This window comes from Marmota marmota, unplaced genomic scaffold, assembly GCF_001458135.2.
Source record: "Marmota marmota marmota unplaced genomic scaffold, marMar, whole genome shotgun sequence".
Taxonomy (NCBI): domain Eukaryota; kingdom Metazoa; phylum Chordata; class Mammalia; order Rodentia; family Sciuridae; genus Marmota; species Marmota marmota.
This window is the reverse complement of record NW_026000082.1, coordinates 42,836,323-42,857,863: the sequence shown is the minus strand read 5'-3', so window position 1 is coordinate 42,857,863 and position 21,541 is coordinate 42,836,323. Positions and strand designations below refer to the sequence as shown.

The 21,541-nt window shown below is 36.8% G+C and overlaps 1 protein-coding gene across 1 annotated transcript in view; it reads left to right on the top strand.

Annotated features, from left to right (window-relative positions):
* Window positions 1-21,541, top strand: part of Spen (spen family transcriptional repressor) — a 59,577-nt gene that overhangs the window by 12,216 nt on the left and 25,820 nt on the right. Inside the window, 1 exon segment of the mRNA XM_015484815.2 lies at window positions 20,814-20,974. Within this exon segment, the coding sequence (XP_015340301.2) occupies window positions 20,814-20,974 (161 nt within the window).

The window sequence follows — 21,541 nt, the reverse complement described above, 5'->3', positions numbered from 1 at the left end:
TGAGCCACAACCCCAGCCCCTTAAATTTTCTTGATTGGAGTTGAGTGTACTTTACAGGTTATAAGAGTTTTCTTTAATATAGCCTAAAGGAATTGAAATATTTGTTGAGGTTGAATCACTTCATAAACTCTTTTGTTATTGTTGGTTTGTTTTGGTACTGGGGATCTAACCCAGGGACACTTTACCAATGAGATACACCCCCACCCCTCCACTGGGAATCAAACTCAGGGGTGCTCTACCACTGAGCCACATCTCCAGGCCAGAGTGAATCTTTCCTAATTTGTTTTGTGACTCTATTTTAATTTAAAATGTAGAGGCCCAGCATGGTGGTGTACACCTACAATCCCAGTGGCCTGGGAGGCTGAGGCAGGAGGATTGCAAGTTCAAAGCCACCTTTAGCAACTTAGCGAGGCTTTGTCTCAAAGATTCAATTCCCAGCACCTAAATAAATGTAAATATTTGCACTCTTATTTAAGCCTGAGTGAATTATTATATATTGCATTTCATATAGCCGATTTGTTTCTGGCTCTTGTTCTTTTTTACATTAATTGTAACATTTAAAAAATATTATTGCAATTATCGAAGGATTCAAAAGGGAGAATGTTTTGATGAAAATTAGTGTTATAGCCTGGCATCTTAGCACACATGTAAATTCCAGCCAACTTGAGTGGCTGAGGCAGGAGGATCACAAATTTGAGGATAGCCTCATCAATTTAATGAAACCCTCAGCCACTTGGTGAGAATTGGCTAGAAGTAAAAATAAAAAAGACTGGGGATGCAATCCCCAGAAAAAAGAAGAAAGGAAAATCAGTGTTATAAATAAAATGAATTTATTGCTCAGGATCCTTCCAGCTCTTAAACAAAGTTTCTGACTTGACATTCGCATTTGTTACTTGTGATGGAACTCAGTAAGAGCCAATTAATGGTTTTACTGATTAAAATATTTTTCTTTGAAATAGTAGTATCTAAATTGTTTCCCCACTTAGAAGAGTAGTTGCTTGAAAAAAGAAAACACATGTGTTAGCATCTCTGTATTCCTCGGAAAACAATAGGTCTTGCCTCTTTCTTGATTCCTATTATTTTGAAAAGAAAAAGCATTTGCTCATTCCCTGTTTAATGCAGTTTTAGGACTGTTATGCAGCATGATAGAAATGTTAGCAGAAAAGTACAGTAAATGTTTGGAGACAAGTACACTAACACCCCTCAGCCCGCTTTAGTTGCAGACAAACTGTAGAGGTCACTGAACAATCCGTGTTTTCGAAATATTCCTTTTTTGGCTGCTGTGTAGTTTGCTCTGTTGTTGCACAGCGAACTACCCACTACCTTCTGTCTTGAGGGTCCCATTAAGCCAGCCTCATGCCTGTGTGTGCGTGAATAGTGTAGTATGATCTCTGCAACAGTCCTTTTCAGAATATCCCAGGGAAAGCTAGGAACTGCTTATTTGTTACTCGAACCAGCCTAAACTGGAATCATCCAGTTTGAGTTGGCTGCTTGCCATCTCTGAGGCTCCTCGCTGCCAGCCTTTCTGCCCAGCCCTGAGCCCAGGGCGGGGCACGCTTGGGCAGCACTACTGGGCAGGCGCAGGCTGAGGGAGGCCACTTCAGAGAGCCGAGCAGCAGGGGTGAACTCCCAGAATAGAATCCGGGTTTCAAGACCTGCCCTTGTTAACCCTTAGGTTCAGTCGTAACCCTTTCTTTTCTGCTTCTAGGAAGCTAAGCTTGAGCTTCTGCTTCTGTCCCGCCACTGTTATCTACATCACAACGCCGGCTAGGCGCTAATTACCAAAGAATTAATTACCGTGATTTTTGCTTTTAAAACTTTGTTTTTAGTGAGATTAGTTTCTCCCTTTTCGTTCTTTCACTTGGGGGTTGTGTTGTGTTTTATTTTGCATTGTTAGGTGGAAAAAATTAAAATAGGTTTTGATATAGAGCTATGAATTTGTATCCTGTGGGTTTTAATTTAATTTTGATGTGAAATTTTCTACCATTGCTTCAAAATGAGCATAAAGTAGTTAAGCAGATTTAACTTCTAAACAATTTTAAAATGGAAATCGGTGAGCCAGTCGGGCCCTGGCACATGCCTTTTAACCCAGCAACTCCAGGCTGAGTGACACGTGAGGATCCCAAGTTCGAGGCCAGCCTGGGCTGCAATATGTGCTAACATAAAAGGGCTGGAGATGTCGCTCAGTGGTGGAATGTTCCTGGGTTCAATCCCCAGTGCTGTGGGGGTGGGCAGCGGTGGGGTGGGGTGAGGAAGGTGAGCTCAAGTATCACCACCACCCCCTCCACCACTGGGGATTGAACATGGGGACACTTGACCACTGAGCTACATTCCCAGCTCTTTTTATTTTTTATTTTGGAATAGGGTCTCACTGAGTTTGGGGTTTCACCAAATTACTGAGGTTGGCCTCAAACTTGTGATCCTCTTGTCTCAGTCTCCTGAGTTGAGTTTCTGGAATGATTAGGCGTGTGAGAGCACGCCTGCCCGAGTTGCCAGTATTTAATAACGTGACTACTTTGTTGCCTTTTTGAGAAATAATGGCCCAAAGTGATGAAGCATGGCCTAATTTCTGATCAGAGCACACCATGAAGTTACTGATCTATTACAGATATAAAATCCTAAGTAAAGGTGTGTATTTATTTTGGTGCTACTGAATGCCAGGGTCTGATATACAGAAAGTATACATGTCCATATCTTTGGTTTGTTTTAGCCTTTAGGAACAAGATTGAAACTGTTATTTTACTCAATGCAGATATGGCCTTATAATCCTTTACCCCTCTTGGGTTGTGTTCACTTGGAGGCTCTTTGGTATTTTCAGAATCCATGGTACAATTTCACCTTGCCCCAGTCAGGCATTAAATAAAGGGAAAATGGGCATTCTCATTTCAAAAATAAATATCAGTATTTCCTAAAGTTAAGAATTACCTCCCCCTTTGATGATCTGTGTCTTTTTTCTTATGATTAAAAACTTTATTGTCTTAAATATCAAATGTTTTTACACACCACTTTTTTCTTCAGAAAGTTCCTATTAAAAAAGAAAATAAAGTGTTTTGATTATTTTGGGCTGACTTACATTTTAGTATGTGACAAAAATTCAAACTCAGAGGCATCTATTTCAGCTGCAGACAGATCCTATGTTCAGCCTGATCTGTGTCTTAAAGGCAATCTACAGAGAATACTCAAGTGTGTGTGTGTGTGTGTGTGTGTGTGTGTGTGTGTAAGTAAATTTTGTTTTTCTTGTGAGAAAATGGGAAGAGCAACCTTTGGTAATTTATTTGTTATTCATAAATGACATGCTACTTGAGTATACTGCTGCTAGAAATTATATAAAGTCATTTCTATAGAAGTTTTTCTTAAATCTGCTTTTGGTACAGTAAATAAACTTCCTCTTTCCAAGTAGACAAAATGTATGTGAAATGTATTTTATTATTTTATTTTGCAGTGCTGGGGATTCAACTCAGAGCCTCACACATGCTAGGTAAGCCCTCTGCCATTGGGCTACACCCCAGCCCTTGAAGTATCTTTTAAAATGTCTGTGCAAAGTAGAGTAAGTTTTTTTCCTAAGAATCTCATACTCACTGTAAAAACTTTTCTTTAATGTGGAAAAGCAAAGACTAGAAATATATGCAAAAGGAGGCTGGTAAAACGGTTTCTTACAAATAAATGGTAAAACAGGGTCAGTATGGACATTATTAGAATTTGGCTTCATTAATAATCATTTGACTTTCTCTTAATGCTGTAAAATCAAAAAATATTTCTGTGTGTCAGTTGTTATTATTAATTCATCTTGTACCAAACAAGGGGTAATTTTTATTTTTAGTCATCAAAAGATAGTTTTTAAAAGTTTGGAATGTAAATATCCTATAACTAAGATCTGCTTTTTTACTCTAATAATTTTACTCTCTACTTTTCTGTGTGGTGTTGTCTCATGGCTAGGGCCTCAATCACCCCCAGCCCACCTATCCATTTTTATTTTTTTATGTATTAATTTTGTAGTTGTAGGTGGACAGAATGCTTTTATTTTACTTGCCTGCTTTTTAAAAAATATTTATTTATTTAGTTGTAGTTGGGCACAATACCTTTATTTCACTTATTTTTATGTGGTGCTGAGGATCGAACCCAGGACCTCACACATGCTAGGGGAGCATTCTACCACTGAGTCATAATCCCATCCCCCGCCTATACATTTTTAAAATAGAAATTTATACTTTTAAAAGTAATTTTGCTTACTTGTTGAGGTTGTCTGGAATTCATTATTACTATTATGAATTGTATTTGATTTTATTTTTATATGGTGCGGGGGATCGAACCCAGTGCCTCACACATGCTACACAAGTGCTTTACCACTGAGCCACACCCCTGGCCCCTGGAGTTTTCTGGAATTTTAATGAGAAACATGCAAGTTAATCAAGATGACACTGTGAAGTCAGTTTTTCTTAATAGTGTTTATGGTATAACAATTATTATTTTTGTGGTTCTGGGAATTGAACCCAAGGATGCTTTACCCCTGAGCTACATGTACCCTAGCTGGTTTTATTTTTAGTTAGCATCTCACTAAGTTGCTTAGGGTCTTGCTAAATTGTCCTTGAACTTGCCATCTTCCCACCTGAGCTTCCTGAGTAGCTGGGATAATAGGCATATGCCATCCTAATTGTCCTTTTTTTTTTTTTTTTTTGAGGGGGGTGATAGTACCTAGGACTTAATATATGCTGGGCAGATGCTCTACCACTGTGCTACATCCCTAGCTAATTGTCCACTTTTTTTTTTTTTAATATCTTTACTTTGTTTATTTTATTTATTTTTATGTGGTGCTGAGGATCGAACCTAGTGCCTCATAATTCGAGGCAAGAATTGTACCGCTGGGCTATAACCCCAGCCCCTAATTGTCTACTTTTAAATGGGTGATTGTCTGCTATGAGATTTTATCTCAGTAGAACTGCATATAATTTTGAAAACCTGGTTAAAAAGAGTTTATTAATTTTTATGTTAACTACAAGTTCAAGTAATACTTTGAATATATTATTAAAATATATTGAAATTAATTTTATCTGTGTTTTACTTTTTAAAAAATTGTTATTTGTAATATTATAACTTGTGGATTATATTTTCTGTTGAGTAACACTGCTTTAGAAGCAAACTCAGCCAAGCTATAATATCACAAAGTTATCTATCAGTGCTTTTCATTTTGCTTAAAGACAAATAGGGCCTATTATTTGTCTTTAATGTCCATTCTTTCCTCTTTTAAATTCCTGAAAGCTTTCTATTCTCTTGGAAATTTTAGATTAATGAAATGTTTCATGGACTCTTCTGCCTAAAATATATATTTAAAAATTGTTTTTATAGTTGTAGATGAAGAGAATGCCTTTATTTTTATGTGGATCAAACCCAGTGCCTCATACTTGCTAGGTGAGCACTCTACCACTGAGTCCCAGCCCTAGCTCTCTTATGCCTAAAATATATATTTTTTAATATTTATTTTTTAGTTGTAGTTGTCGTTGGACACAACACCTTTATTTTATTTATTTTTATGTGGTGCTGAGGGTCAAACCCAGGGCCTTGCACGTGCTAGGTGAGTGCTCTAATGCTGAGCCCCAGCCCCAGCCCCAGCCCTTATGCCTAAAATATTAACTGAACCACTTCCAGAGTCCATCTTCAACGATTTCAGTATTGGTTAAGGTAAAATGTGTGTTAGTTTCTAAGGTGACCAAGGGAGTGTCTCCACTCTTGAAAAAACTTTAATAGCTAAGCCCCCAAATAAATTAATTTAATCAGAAAGAAAATGAAATCTTCTCAATACAGGTATTTTTTTTTCTTATTTGAAGAAGAATTTTAATCTGAAGGACATTTTAAACTAATGGCGGGCTGGAGATGTGGCTCAAGTAGTAGCACGCTCGCCTGGCATGCACGGGGCCCTGGGTTCGATCCTCAGCACCACATAAAATAAAATAAAGAAAACTGAAAAATAAATATTAAAAATTTCTCTCTCTCTCTCCCCCTCTCTCTCCTCCTCTCTGTCCTCCTCTCTCTCTCTCTTAAAAAAATAAAATAAAATAAAATAATGGCTAATACTTTGGGTAAAGATTTAAAATGTGTCTTTTAACATGCAGTGGAGTTGTTGGGAGTAAGAGACACACACTTAACAGACATCCTTGTTGCTTCTAGACATGATTTATATACCCAAAACTGAGGGGAATTCTGTGATTCCTTGTTATTTTCAATCATACAGACATCCTTGTTGCTTCTAGACATGATTTATATACCCAAAACTGAGGGGAATTCTGTGATTCTTTGTTATTTTCAATCATGGGAGGAGGGGTTGACGCCTTCTGAATGTGCTGTGTCATAGTCCTTGGAGCCCATTTGGACACGAAAGCTTTGTGTCTGTCACTGGAAGAAATTACAAAGAAGTTGTTTTATTTAAGCAGAACAATTTCAGGATGGGGGTTTTTTACTGCGTAATTTCTAGTCATTTAAAAATAAACAAATGCTCCAAATAGTAAATGGCTGAGGCTTCCTGGTGAGGAGTTAGGTTCCCTTCTTATCTTATGGGCCTAAACCACTCTAATAGAAGTGGGAAATAGCAAACCTTTTTTTTTTTTTTCTTTCATTCTGGATAGGAAGGATATGTAATTAGCACCACAGTTAAGTAGGAAAAAGGTAAAACTTCAGACATATGGTCCTGGTGAAAGCTTCATCAGGAAGCTTTTGAGATTAATTTTTTTTTCACTTACATTTATGCTTTCTTGGTTCCTGTGTTTTGAAACACTTTACAGTTGCTCTTATAAGAAATATAAGTGATTTTATATACCGTGTAGTTAAGGGAATGATCCAATTCCATGTTACAGTTGATAGTTTGGGTTTTGTCTCTTTGTGTAGTCTGTGTAGAAAGTATTTGTGTTTGATGCTTTTTGCTTTGATTTACCTGAGTGGCAATTTTGCTGAATCCTAAGGGATTGTCAACCATGTATTGGTTTTATGGGCCAGCTTTTTTGGAATTTAAACTGGAACTGCTCTAGGGCAAAATTGTTTTTAGTAGTGAGATTATGTAGAGAAGCAGCTTTTCCACTTTCTTCATTAAGAGTTTTGTACTTATCAAAATATTGGGGCTAGGGGAGCTGGAATTGTGGCTCAGTGGCAGAGCGCTTGCCTCTCATGTGTGAGGCACTGGGTTCAATCTTGGCACCACATAAAAATAAATAAATAAAAAATAAAGGTATAATGTCCATTGGCAACTAAAAAAAAAAATATTGGGGCTAGGGATGTATCTCAGTGGTACAGCACTTCTCTAGTATACAGAAGGCCATGGTTTTGATCCTCAGTAACACACACGCATAACCCCAACATCATAGCAGAATCTGATCACATGTCTGATCTCCTTCCCCCAAACAAAACTGGACATAAAGAGATAAGAAGCCCTTGGAGATGGAATCTTTGGAAGTTGATCATTGATAGTTGTTAAAGTTGTCTAGGGGATTTTAGCATCCTGTAAAGCCCACCAGAAAATGTCAAACAGTTCTTATTGGTTCATCAAAAAAGGATAGCCTTGGGCTCAGGTTGTGGCTGAGTGGTAGAGCACTTGCCTGGGACATGTGAAGCACTGGGTTTGATCCTCAGCACAACATAAAAATAAATAAATTTAAAAAATAAAGGTATTGTGTCTTTCTACAACTAAAATATATAATCTTGTCCATGTTTGTTACTGTTATCAGAAGAGTAAATACCAAAGCCAGGAAGACTTCAAAAAGAAAGTTTTCTTAAAACTAACAAAGTAGTCAAAGCATTAAGTTTACCATTTAAACCATTTTAAAGTGTATAAATCCGTGCAATTGTGTTCATATCGTGTAGCCACCACTATCCATCTCCAGAACTTTTTTTTTTTTGGTGGTGGTAGCGTGTAGTACTGGGGATCAAACCCAAAAGTGCTCTGCCACTGAGCTACGTTCCCAGACTTTAATTTTTAAAATTTTGAGACAGGGCCTTGCTAAATTGCTCAGGCTGGCCTCCAACTTGTGATTCCCCTGCCTCAGTCTCCTGCATCTCTGGGATTACAGGCATGTGTCATCATGTTCAACACATCTTCAGAACTTTTTTTTTTAAAGTTGTAGATGGACAGAATGCCTTTATTTTATTTGTTTATTTCTTTGTGGTGCTAAGGATCAAACCCAGTGCCTCAAAGGTGCTAGGCAAGTGCTCCGCCACTGACCTACAGCCCCAGGCCTCAGGACTTTTGCATTATTAAACAATAACTCCTCTCGCTTCCTTCTTTTAGCCTATAGGAACCACTAGTTTACTTTCTGTCTCCTAATTTTTAACTACCCTAGTCACCCATATATGTGGGACGTTTCTCCTTTTGTGTCTGGCTTATTTCACTTAACATGTTTTAAAGATAAGTCTGTCTTGTCAAGTATATCAGAATTTCATTCATTTGTATCCATGTGTGGTTACCATCCATAATCCAAGTAACTCAGGAGACACAGGCAGGAGGATTGCAAGTTTGAGGCCGGTCTGAGCAATGTACCAAGAACCTGTCTCAGAATAACATAAAAAGGGCTGGAGATGTAGCTCAGTGGTAGAGGACTTCTGGTTTCAGTCCCTAATTCAAAAAATATTTTTTTCCGTTCCTTTATAAAACTGAGTAATATCCTTCATTTATTTGGGGTGAGCTTTCATTATCCAGCAATTATCTTATAAACTACCCATATTTCTTTTATTTGACTCTACTCAAAGATAGTCATGAGTTTAAAAAATATTAAGTACAACTGTAATTGCATTTTTTTTTTTTTTTGTCATGGGGGTACTGGGGATTGAACTCGGAGGCACTCGACCATTGAGTCACACCCCAGCCCTATTTTGTATGTTATTTAGAGACAGGGTCTCACTGAGTTGCTTAGCACCTCACTTTTGCTGAGGCTGACTTTGAATTCTCAATCCTCCTACCTTAGCCTCCTGAGCCACTGGGATTACAGGGGATTACAGGCGTGGGCCATCATGCCCAGTCTGTAATTGCATTTTGAAGAATGACTTGTACTTAGACCTTTTTTGAGCAAGCTCAGTTTTAAACAACATTTTCTGCTGAAAACAAGGCACACTTTAAAAAAAGTTTTTAGTTATTTTCTTTTTTTCCTTATTTATGTAAATTATTGGTGATTGGAAGGGAAATAAAATCAGTTATTTTAATTATTGTGTTTGATTGTTAACTATCCCCGCCCCTCGTGGTACTGGGGAACCCAGGGCTTTGTTCATGCAAGGCAAGCACTGTACCAAGCTATATCCCCAGTCCTCCCACTTTGTCTTTTTAAGTCTTAATCTTGCTTATTTAGAAAATGGAGCCAGTATCTGTCTAAGGTTTAGGTGTGTTTGATAAACGCCAGTGCTCGGAGGCGAAGCCTACATGGAAACTAGGAGAATTCAAGAAAAGTGATCTTTTCTCACACGTGCTAATTTTTCTACCATTGAGTCATATCTGCAGCCCAGAAAAGCTGTTTTTTAGGTCTAGATTTTCTACTAAAAATCCTTGGGAAATAAATTGCTACTATGTATTATATCAGCAGTAGAAGCTGATTGCAGTGAGAGTTGCTGTGTTTTAGGATTATGGTGTTCTTTCTGCCAGTGGCTTTGTCTTAATAAAAGACAGTGTTTGCCCTTTTGTCAGTTTTCCGTCTGCTATTTGTTTTATCAGATTTTTTCTCCTTAGAAATAGTTGTAGTTTCTGATTACAGAAAAAAATCTAGTAGACTAAGCAGAGTTGAAATTGAAATATTGATTCCATTATAATTCATTTTGTACTTTTTAAAAAAATGTTTATTTTTTTAAAGAGTGTAGAAAAAACATTTCATTAATTTTTTGATCTTTTACACACTAGAGTCCTAGTGTGCTTTCCAATTCCTTTGTAATCAGTTGCACAATCACCAGTTAGAACTGACTTGTATCTGTGACATTTCTGAGGAAATTTACCTGAGAATAATGGTTGTGAGATCCCTTGATTCAGCAGAAACTCAGTGGACAAAAAGCAGCAAGTACTCTGTTATAAATACTGGATTGGCCTCTCATTTTTTATAAAAACAGAACCATCCCCATTTTGTTTTTTAAGTTGTCTGTGTGCGTGGGGGCATTTGTAGGGTGGCAAAATAACATAAAATTTATCATTTCAACTTTAGTGGTTTTTTTGTGGGAAGTGAATTGAACCTCAAGGGCACTTAACCACTGAACCACATCCCCAGCCCCTTTTTTTTTGTGTATTTTATTTAGAGACATGGTCTCACTGAATTGCTTAGTGCCTCAATTTTGCTGAGGCTGGCTTTGAACTTGCCATCATCTTGCTTTGGCCTCCCAAGCTGCTGGGATTACAGGTGTGCTCCATCACAACCGGCTCCCCAGCCCTCTTTATTTTTCATTTTAAGACAGGGTCTTTCTAAAATGAAGAATCTGGCCTTAAATTTGTGGTCTTCTTGCCTCAGCCTCCCAAGTCACTGGGATTATAGGCATTTACCTCCATGTCTGGCTCATTTTAACCATTTTAAAGTAACCAGTTCTCTGGCAATTAATACATTCGCATTATGTGCAGCCATCAACACCATTGTCTTCAGAACTTTTTCATCTCCTGAACTCCTCTTCTTCGTCATCGTCTTCTTTTTTTTTTAATCGGTAGACCCCTTCCTTCCCAAATTGAAATTCTGTAGCCATTAAATAATAATTTACACGTCCCCAGCCCCTGGTGACCACCATTCTGCTTTCTGTCTCATCTCTATGAATTTAATACTTTTTTGTACCTCATAGAGAATTATGTATTTGCCTTTTTTTTAATATATTTTTTTTAAGTTTTAGGTGGACACAATATCTTTATTTTACATTTATGTGATGCTGAGGATTGAACCCAGTGCCTCGTGCATGTTAGGGGAGCACTCTACCATTGAGCCACAACCCCAGCCCCTGTATTTGCCTTTTTGTGTCAGGTTTATTTCATTTAACATAATATCTGAAATTCAAACACAGAGCATGTGGGAGAATTTTCTTTCCTCCTAAGGGTATATTTATTATATCCCATTTTAAATATCTACTGTTTTGTTACTTTGTTGATAGACATCTGGGTTGCTTCTACCTTTTAATTAAAGAACATGCTATGAATGTGGGTATACATGTATCTATTTAAGTCGCTGTTTTTAGCTCTTTTGGGTATATAATCAAGTGAAGTTGCTGGGTTATATATTACTTTTGTGCTTCAATTTTGCGGGTGCGGGGGCAGGGACTACAGTACTGTTTTATATAGTGGCTGCACCATTTTTCTTGTCCATCAGTGATACAAAAGGGTTCTAGTTCTTAAATATTCTTGCCAACACTTGTTATTTTCTGTTTGCTTGTTTGATTTTAATAATAGCCATCTAATGTATTCAAGGTGATATCTCATTTGCATCTTTGTAATGATTAGTGATGTTAATTAAGCATGTTTTCATGGGATTATTAGTGTTATATTTATATCTTCAGAGAAATGTCTGAGTCCTTTGCCATTTTGGTGGGAGGGGACCAGGGATTGAACTCAGGGGCACTCAACCACTGAGCCACATACCTAGCCCTATTTTGTATTTTATCAGAAACAGGGTCTCACTGAGTTGTTTAGTGCCTTGATAAATGCTGTGGTTGGCTTTGAACTCATGATCCTCTTGCCTTCGCCTCTAGAGCTGCTGGGATTATAGGCGTTCGCCACTGCGCCCGGCCTCCTTTGCCAATTTTTGAATCAAGATAATTTTTGTATTGCTGAGTTGTATTTTATCTCTTTTTTACCTTGTAGTGCTGGGGATTCAACCACATCGGGGTGATTTACCACTGAACTACATTTAATTTTTTTAAACTTTGAGTCAAGGTTTTGCCAATTTTCTCTGGGTGGCCTTGAACTTGTGATCATTCTGCTTCAGCCTCTCTAGTATCTGGGATGACAGGTGTGTGCCACTCTTCCTTGGCTTGTACCATTATTGTAAAAGGCAAATTAAAAATGTTTCAAAATTAAAAGCAATTTGCTCCAGTAACTTAGGTAGAATAGAAAATGTACTAATTTGTTCTGAACAATGTACTTTTGCAAGGAAAAAAATCCAATTGTGATGCTTACCTTAAATCATTTACCTAAATTTAATTACTTCAACCTTAAATCCTTAAGTAAAGAAAGGAACCATTTTAATACAGGATAGTTTGCATTAGTATAAACTTTACTGTGAGTATGGGTAGCCATACTGTATATTTCACTCGTTATCTGTTTAAAAATTATAGAATAGTTTGTCTGCAAAGTTCTTTGACCTTGGTATTGATATGGGAAAGCATATTGTAAAAAGATATTTCCATTGTCTTTTAAAATCAAGAGATGCCAGAGTGTTGGGTCTTAGATTCTCTTTGAGTAGCCAAATTTCAGAAGTTGAAATCTTTTTCCTCTTCTTTTGTTTGTGAGTTATTCAAAGATTTTTATGAAATTATACACACTGAGGAAAAATAGTCACTTTAAGGAGCCTTAGTTTGGATTGCTGTATGAAATTAGATTGTTAGATTTTTCAGAAGAGAAAACAGTCTAACAAATAATGTTGGCCATTGTTTCTCAACCATGGCGCTGTTTAAATTTGAGATTAGAGAATTCTTCTGGGGACTATCCTGTGTACTGTAGGATAGTTAGCATATCCCTGAGCTCTACCTATTAGATGGCTGTAAATGTCATAGGATGTCCTGTGTGGGTTTTGTGAATGAGGTAGATTAGCTATCCAAGGACTCTGGTCTTTGTTAGATGTTCATAGCCCATATATATTTTTTAAATTAATTAATTTTTTTTGGGGGGGGTGTAGGGGATCAAATCCAGGACCTTTTGCGTATGCTGTACTACTTGTATTTTTTCTTTCCTTTCCTTTTCTTCTCTTTCTTTTCTTTCTTAAACCAGGGGTTGAACCCAGGCACTTAACCACTAAACCATATCCCACCTCCTCCTTTTTTAGTTGTAAATGGACACAATACTGTTATTTTGTTTATTTGTTTTTATGTGGTGCTGAGGATCGAACCCAGTGCCTCACACCTGTGAGGCAGGTGCTCTGCCACTGAGCCACAACCCCAGCCCTCCCCATTTCTTTTTCATATTTTATTTAGAGACAGGGTCTCACTGAGTTGCTTAGGGCCTCACTAAGATGCTGAGGCTGCTTTTGAACTCAGGATCCTCCTGCCTCAGCCTCCTAAACTGCTGGGATTACAGGCATGCACTACCATGCCTGGCTTAAATAGTATTTCAAGACAGATTTCACAGAGTTGCCCTAACTGATCTCAAACTTGGGGGAGGGTGGCCGGGGATGCTTATCTCAGGGCACTCGACCAATCAGGTTATGAATATGTGCCACTTAAAGTCCTAGGACTGAACTGGGGTATATAGCTCAGTTGTAGAGCACTTACCCAATATTTGTGAGGCCCTGGGTTCAATCCTCTGCACTGCCAAAAATAAATAAGTAAATAAAATAAAAGTAAAAGTCCTGTGATCTTAGTTACAACAGCTATTATTTTTCTTGACTAATTAATGAAAAAATCAAGAAAGAAAAACTGGGACTGGCGTTGTAGCTCAGTGGTAGAGCACTTGCCTAGCATGTGTAAGGCACTGGGTTTGATTCTCAGCACATTAAAAAAATATAAATAAATAAATAAATAAAGGTATTGTGTTCATCTATAACTAAAAAAAAGTTTTAAAAAAGAAAAACTTCACAGTTTGCAAACCAAACACAGTATTTTATCAGAAACTTTTATTTCACTCTTAGATATTAACACCTTTTTATTGAATTTAGTGTACTTGCCAGGCCCTAAACTCAATCATTTGCACAATTCATATTGATTATTTCTTCAGGGACTAGCTGTTTCATATCTAGCACTTTATTGGGCTCTGCATTTACAGAGATCAATCTAGTATTGGGCTTTGAAGAAGGCTGGGAAATGGGTCGTTAAAATTCAGAGTGAAGGGATTTAAGATAGATGTACAGATGTTGCAGTTAAAGCATTTTAGGAATACAAAACTAAAAAACTGTTAAATTTGATGGGCTGGGGATGGGATTGGGGTGCCAGGAGCAGCTATAGAGCAGGAGATTTGAGCCAATTCTCAAAGGCAGGCAAGAAGGGAAAGGAAGGTGTCTTCAGGAGTGAGTATAACAAGGACACTTCTATGCTTTGCTATATACTTTGTCAAGTGCTGAACAGTTTATAATCATTAGCTGATTATAGCCTCACAGCAACTCCCAAAAGTAGTAGGAATTGTCACCATTCACACATAAAGATATAAAGGATTAGAGACAAAATAATTTAACCAAGTACTCAAATCTACTAAGAAATAAAGTGTCCTTCACTAGAAACTGGTATAACACTTGGTGTGGACTGATCATTAGTGAGGTGGAGTTGATGTGCTTGAGAGGGAGTGACTAGAAAATTATTTGGGTGTCACGCTATAATGGGTACTCTCTACCTTGTTGAGGAATGTGGACTTTACAGGTATCTGAGAGCTATCAGAGATGGAAAATCGAGGGTAGAAAGGACAGTAAAAGGAACCTAGCACTTGGGGGTGGTGTGGCTCAGTTGGTGGGGTGCTTGCCTAGCCTATGCAGGGACTCTGGGTTTGATATTCAGCTCTGAAGTGAGGAAAAGAGAGAAATAGGACCCTAGAACTAAGTGGGGGACTTTAAAGATCTTAAGTTATGACAACCCACTAGAAAAATTGAAATTTAAAGAGGTAATATGAGGAACTTTTTTAGTACACCCAGTTCAATATTTCCTTCCTGTTTTTCTTTCTTTCTTTTTTTTTTTTTCAAAGAGAGAGAGAGAGAGAATTTTAATATTTATTTTTTAGTTCTTGGTGGACACAACATCTTTGTTTTGTATGTGGTGCTGAGGATCAAATCCAGGCCGAACACATGCCAGGCGAGCGTGCTACCGCTTGAGCCACATCCCCAGCCCCTCCTTCCTGTTTTTCTGACTTAACAATGTAGAAGCTTCATTCATATTACATTTTAGAAGCAGTAGTGGGATCACAACAAACTAACTACTAAACTAATACTTTTTTTTTTTTTTTAAACTTTCTAGGCTCAGAACCTTTTTGCATCCTTGAATTATTGAGCTTTTATTTATTGTGGGTAGTATTGGTTGACATTTATCATTGAAATTAAAACTAAATTTAAAAAGTTTTCTGTATTAATTCCTTTAACCTTTTGGCAAGGGGTTCTGTTATTGAACCCCAGGGCTTTATAAAGCATACTAAGCACTGAGCTATCGCAGTTCCAACTGAGGTGGGTTTTTTTGTTTTTGTTTTTGTTTTTTTGAGTATTGGGGATCAGATCCTGGGCTGTACAGTTACACAAGTGCTCTACTACTGATCTACACTTTCAGCCTCAAATATTTTGTTTGTTTTTTTTTGTGGTGCTGGGGATTGAACCAAGGCCTTGTGCATGCAAGGCAAACACTCTACCAACCGAGCTATATCCCCAGCCCACAGCCCCAAATATTTTATAAAACAAAAACAGTGAGAAGAGTGTCATTGTTTTATCTTCTTGCAAATAGCTCTTTATGTCTGATTTAATAAGATTCTCATATGTAATTTGATTCATACTGTGATTTTTTTGGGGGGTGGACTATATGAGGATAATCTGGCCTTACACAAATGTGTAGTTAAAATTGGAAAGAACTCATAGCCCCCCTGAAGGATCTTTAGGGTCCACAGGAGTCCCCAGACTACTACATTTAAAGAATTGCTGCAGTAGTCCCTGGCGAAGTGGTGCACACCTGTAATCCCAGCAGCTTGGGAGGCTGAGACAGGAGAATTGATAGTTCAAAGTCAGCCTCAGCAACTGTGAGGCACTAAGCAGCTCAGTGAGTCTCTAAATAAAATACAAAAATGGCTGGGGATGTGGCTCAGTGGTTGAGTGCCCCTGAGTTCAATCCCCAGTACCCCCCGCCCCCGCCCCCCAAAAAAGAGAAAATTGCAGTAGAAAGATACAGTTTGGATTTTTTTAAAGGAGGGTGTATAGAGGGATATATAACCTGTGTAGTGATGCTTTCCAATCAGCAAATTAAATGACACCCCCCCCCACTCCCACATCTGAGGAAAGCACCAAGGACCAGAGGGTACATTTTGTATTACCCAGGCCTAATGGAAAATCCATATTTTGCATATTTTTCCTTTTGACCTAAGTTTATGTATTGACTTTGGAGAGAAAAATAATTGTCTAATTGGAAAATTGTCGCTTAAGATTATATCTGCATTTAACAAATGATCTTTCTGTTTTAATTTGTAGTTTTAAATTAACTGTTCCTTTTTGAAAAGTCTTTATTTTAAATTTTTGTTTCTCTATTTGGTTAAATGCCTTTTAATCTTCCAACTTTTTTTTTTAAAGACATAGATTCATTATTTACCTCAATTAAATGTTTACACATAATATAAGGACACGGGATATAGAAGTCAGTTATTGGATGTCACTTGTGTATGAACAAATATAGTCCTGAATCATCTTACAAATGCTATAGCCAGTGTATTGACATTTTCAGTGGGAAGAGTCAGATGCTCATGTAGTTCTGTGAATAAAATAACTGTAGGAAAAGGAATAGTTGACTGACGTCCTGATTTGGTTTACGAGACTCCTATATTGAATTGACTTATCAAGGATTATTATGTATCCAGTTTGTTTTTCTTATGTTTCTTCATTATGGAAATTTTGATCATACCTGCTTTTCAGTTGTCTTAATAATAATCTTACATATAAATTATATGAGAAATAGGGCCTGCGGTTGTAGCTTAGAGTGCTTGCCTAGCATGTGTGAGGTACTGAGTTTAGTTCTCAGCACCACATGAAAATAAATAGCCAGGCCTGGTGGCTGAAGCAAGGGGATCGTGAGTTCAAAGCCAGCCTCAGCAAAAGTGAGACTCTAAGCAACTCAGTGAGAGCCTGTCTTTAAGTAAAATGTACAATAGGGCTGGGGATGTGGCTCAGTGGTGGAGTGCCCTGAGTTCAATCTGCTGCACCCCCCTGAAATTAAATACATGCATACATATATACAGTAAATATGTAAGTAAGTAAAGGTGTCCATCTACAACTAAAAGAAAAAAAAAAAACACGAGAAATAACTGAGCCTTCATTGTTCTTTAAAAATTGTCCTTAGGAAAAATAGATTACTGCCTTTGCTCCTCTTGTCTTTTTTTAAACACCACATCTTGTTCTGTTGCTCAAGTTGGTTGCAAATGATCTTCCTGCCTCAGCCTAGACTATAGGCATTTGCCATCACTCCGGATATAGATTTCTTTTAAATTGTGTCTCTTTTAAATTCCTTACTATTTAGAAATAGTAAGGAATAGTAATTAAATTAAATAATTAATTTAATTGATGTTGAAAATACAATAATCAATGTGCCAGGTAAATTTAAAGTCTGCTTTCCTAAAATTATTGGTGAATACACCATTAATACTACTTCTTTAATTTGGACTATTTTTGGCAATTAAGTACTGTGTATCCTGTGTTTTGATGAATGGTTGTGATTTTACTTTTAACAAAATTGTGAAACATTTTCTCTTTTTGGTGGTGCTGGGGATTAAACCCAGGGCCTTGTGCATAGCCTTGTGCATGGGAAGCCAGCACTCTACCAGCTGAGCTATATCCCTAGCCCCCAAATTGTGAAACTTTTAAATTAAAATTGATGTCCTCTGGACATTTGGGCTGTCAGCTTAGTAGGACTGAAAAGCATTTGTGTATCTAAATTTGTGAGCTCACTTTTGCTCAGGATCTTTAAGTCCTTAATATATTTAATACACTGTACTGGAGATATATACATTGCAGTTTAGGTTAACTTTTCAAAATGTGAACTTGCATTTTATCATTTCATAATTTATTTTAAAACCTGTTCCCTTTTCTAGTTATTACTTTGAATATAGATGATTCAGTTAGTTAAATTTTACATCTGGTTTCAGAATTGGTATAGTAACAGGGGATTACCAGAAAAGAATGTGGTGACATTTATAACAAATCTAATTTCTGTCACTATTTTTTGTACTTATTGTTACTTTATTTTTTGGTACTGGGGGTTGAACCAAGGAGCCCTTTATCAGTGAGCTACATCCCATTTCTTTTAAGTTGCTGAAGGTCTTGTGAAGTTGCTGTGAGTTTGGCCTCAAACTTGTGATTCTCCTCAGTCTCTTGAGTTACTGGGGTTATAGGTGTGTGCCACTGCACCTGTCAGGGTTATTTTATTTTAAACTATAATTACCATTCTTCAGTCATCTTTCTTTTCATTTTTATAATACAGACTTAGAACGTTCTTGTTGCCTCATTAATTATTTCAGTGGACTGAATTTCTTCTCTCACCTATGTTTATTTACCTCTTTACCCATTGTTGTAAGAAACTTAGGCATATGTAACATTGGTGGTATTATAATTAAAATCTTTCCCTTAATGGTTATTTTGATTCATTGTAATTTATTAAGTTGATAAATCATATAACATTTTATACTTAGTCATCTGATGGCCTTGTGAATGTATTGGTTTGAGTATTTGTATTTGGTAACAACAAACTTTTTTTTCCTTCTGTGCTGAAAATAAGATTATTTTGTTAACTTGAATTTCAGTGATAATATGGTATCCTATTTAGGATACTGTTTACTTAGAACTAGTAACACAGCTTTTGCTTCATGACCAATAATAATAATAATAATAATAATAATAATATTGTTGTTGTTTATTTTTATTTTTATAACTAAAGCCAAGACATTTATAGGAGGCCTGTCAGTGACAGTTTATGGTTCTATTTTGAAGTGCTTTTTTGTGGGTGTGGATGCTTGGAATTGAAACCAAGTCCTGGTGCATTCAAAACATGCACTTTGTAACTGAGCTACACCCCTAGCCAGGATCTTGAGGCTTGGTCTCTTCTGCTTTGTTCTCTTTGTAGCCTAGCTCCCTCCATTTGGCTCTTACTGACATTACTTTATTTTCCTACGTTTTGAATTGCAATAAGTAAAAGTTCTGATAATAACCTTATGATGTTTTCATCTTCTGCCTTAGCATGTGAGAACTAAATAAAACTACTGTGTAAATTCTTAGTTTTCAAGAAATATATTCGGTTTTCTATAAGAAAACACAGTTTATTTCATTATTTTTGGAAAAAAAAGTTTTTTTTTCTCCTCAGGCTAGTCTTGGACTCATTTGGGTGGATGGATGAGTCATTGTCCTGGCTATGAGATTTGTAGTCTTAGTGCAAATGATAGAAACTACTATGGGTCATTTCCTGTAGCTATTGTGCTTGAGGAAAGTATGAAGCAAAATTTCACGAAGACAGTATCTGCAGATAGCTTTTGAGTAGTATGTTTGAGAATGCCATAAAAGAGCTTAAAACTGCAGCAGTCTTGTACATATAGTACTAGAAAGAGAATTTTGTATCTCATACTTCTTAGGTATAATAAACAATTATAATAAACTTAAAATTAACTTTTATTCTGTGAAGATATATAATCTTCATTTTCAACTGACTATTTCCCCCTTTGAGGATTTTATTAAACTGAGGAGAGTAATAAATTTGGTTTCGTTATGAAACACTCACTTCTCACTTTACCCACAGGGAACAAAGCCTAAACTAACAGATCCACTTAAATTATATTTCTTTATTAGTCCTTCAGAAATTTTAAAGTTTCAAACTACCTGGAAAATTATTTTGGATATTAAATTAATTTATCACTGGGGTAGCACATAGGCTGAACATTCCTAATTTGAAAGCCAAAATTGGAAGTTTTCCAAAATCTGAAACTTTTCAGTGTTGACATGACACTACAAGTACAACATTCCATGCCATGAAACTTTGTTTCATGCACAAAATTATTTAAAATATTATATAAAGTTACCTTCAGGCTGTGTATATAGGGTATTTAGGAGACATAAACAATTTCATGTTTAGATTTGAGTCCTAGTCCCAGGGTGTCTCATATCTATGCAATATTCTGAAATCTGAAATCCAAAGCTCTTCTGGTCCCAAGCAATTCAGATAAGGATACTCAGCCTGTAGAAATAGAGCAGTGCTCATAATGTGTTGAATACCTGACATATTCCAGACCCCATATTGATGGGTTATAATATTTAATTCTTTTTTAAAAAAGTATAATTGCCCATTATTTTGTATAATTACTATGTGTACATTTTGTATGTACTATTTGTACAAAAGTATAGTTTCATTTTGACAATTTTCATACATGGATATTACATACTTTATTGGTATTTGTCCTTCTTAATACCCTTCACTTACCCTCCTCTTGATTTTGTTGAATTCCTAACCCTGGGAGATTAGCAGTATTCTCATTATTTCCATTTCACAGATGTGGAAAATGAAGCTCAGCAATAGGTTAAGTGATTTAGTCAAGGATACCTGCTGTCTTTCTGAACCAAGATTTGAATCTAGATCTCTGAGTCCCAAACCCATATGTTCTTTGTTTTATTATTGTTGCTCTTCCTCTTATTATTTTAAGTGAATTGGATTTACCAGTCTTACTTCATTTGGAAAAAATTGTTTTTAGATTTTTCATAGAATGCAGCAGGTGCTGTTTGGGGGCATATTAATGAAAGAATATAATTTTTGCTTCCACATTCTCACCCCAGAGTTTACTGTCTTTACCATCTCTGAAGATTATGACAAATAAGAAAAATGTAGAGCCTTTAGAAATCCCAATCTTAAATTTTAGACCTTATAATCACTGCCACTTGTTGTTAACCTCAAAAAGTTTTATACGCTACTCATTTTCTGTTCATCTTTCCACTAAAATTTGTGGGATTGTATTGTTTTTGGTCCTCATGCAGCAGTGATTCCAGCAGCAGTTCAAGTGATGACTCTCCAGCCCGATCAGTTCAATCTGCAGCTGTCCCAGCACCCACTTCCCAGTTGCTTTCATCTCTGGAAAAAGATGAACCCCGTAAAAGTTTTGGGATCAAGGTTCAGAATCTTCCAGTACGCTCTACAGGTAAAAATTTAAATGATTATACATTCCTCTGAGGTACCAGGGATTGAACTCAGGGGCACTTGACCACTGAGCCACATCTCCAGCCCTATTTTGTATTTTATTTAGAGACAGGTTTCACTGAGTTGCTTATTAGCACCTCCCTTTTGCTGAGGCTGGTTTGGAACTCAAGATCCTCCTTAGCCTCCAAGACGGCGCTGGGATTACAGGCATGCACCACCTCTCCTGGCTAACTTGAATTTTATACTTTGTAGAGAAAATGTGTTTTCTTTTTGTGCTCATTAACATTTAATGCCACATGGGGAAAATTAAGTGATTATTGTAACTATATAGTTTAAGTCCTAATTTGTTATCCTTGTGTATGTGTGTGTATATCTATATCTATATATCTCCTTGTACGTATATGTACATATATTGTATGGTGATGGTATTTATATACATCATGTGTGTACATAAATTTATGTATACATTACTTGGTGGCCTTTTTGGGTGGATTGAACCCATGCTCACTCTACCTCTGAGTCACACCCCCAGCCCTTTTTATTTTTTGAGACAGGGTCTCACTAAGTT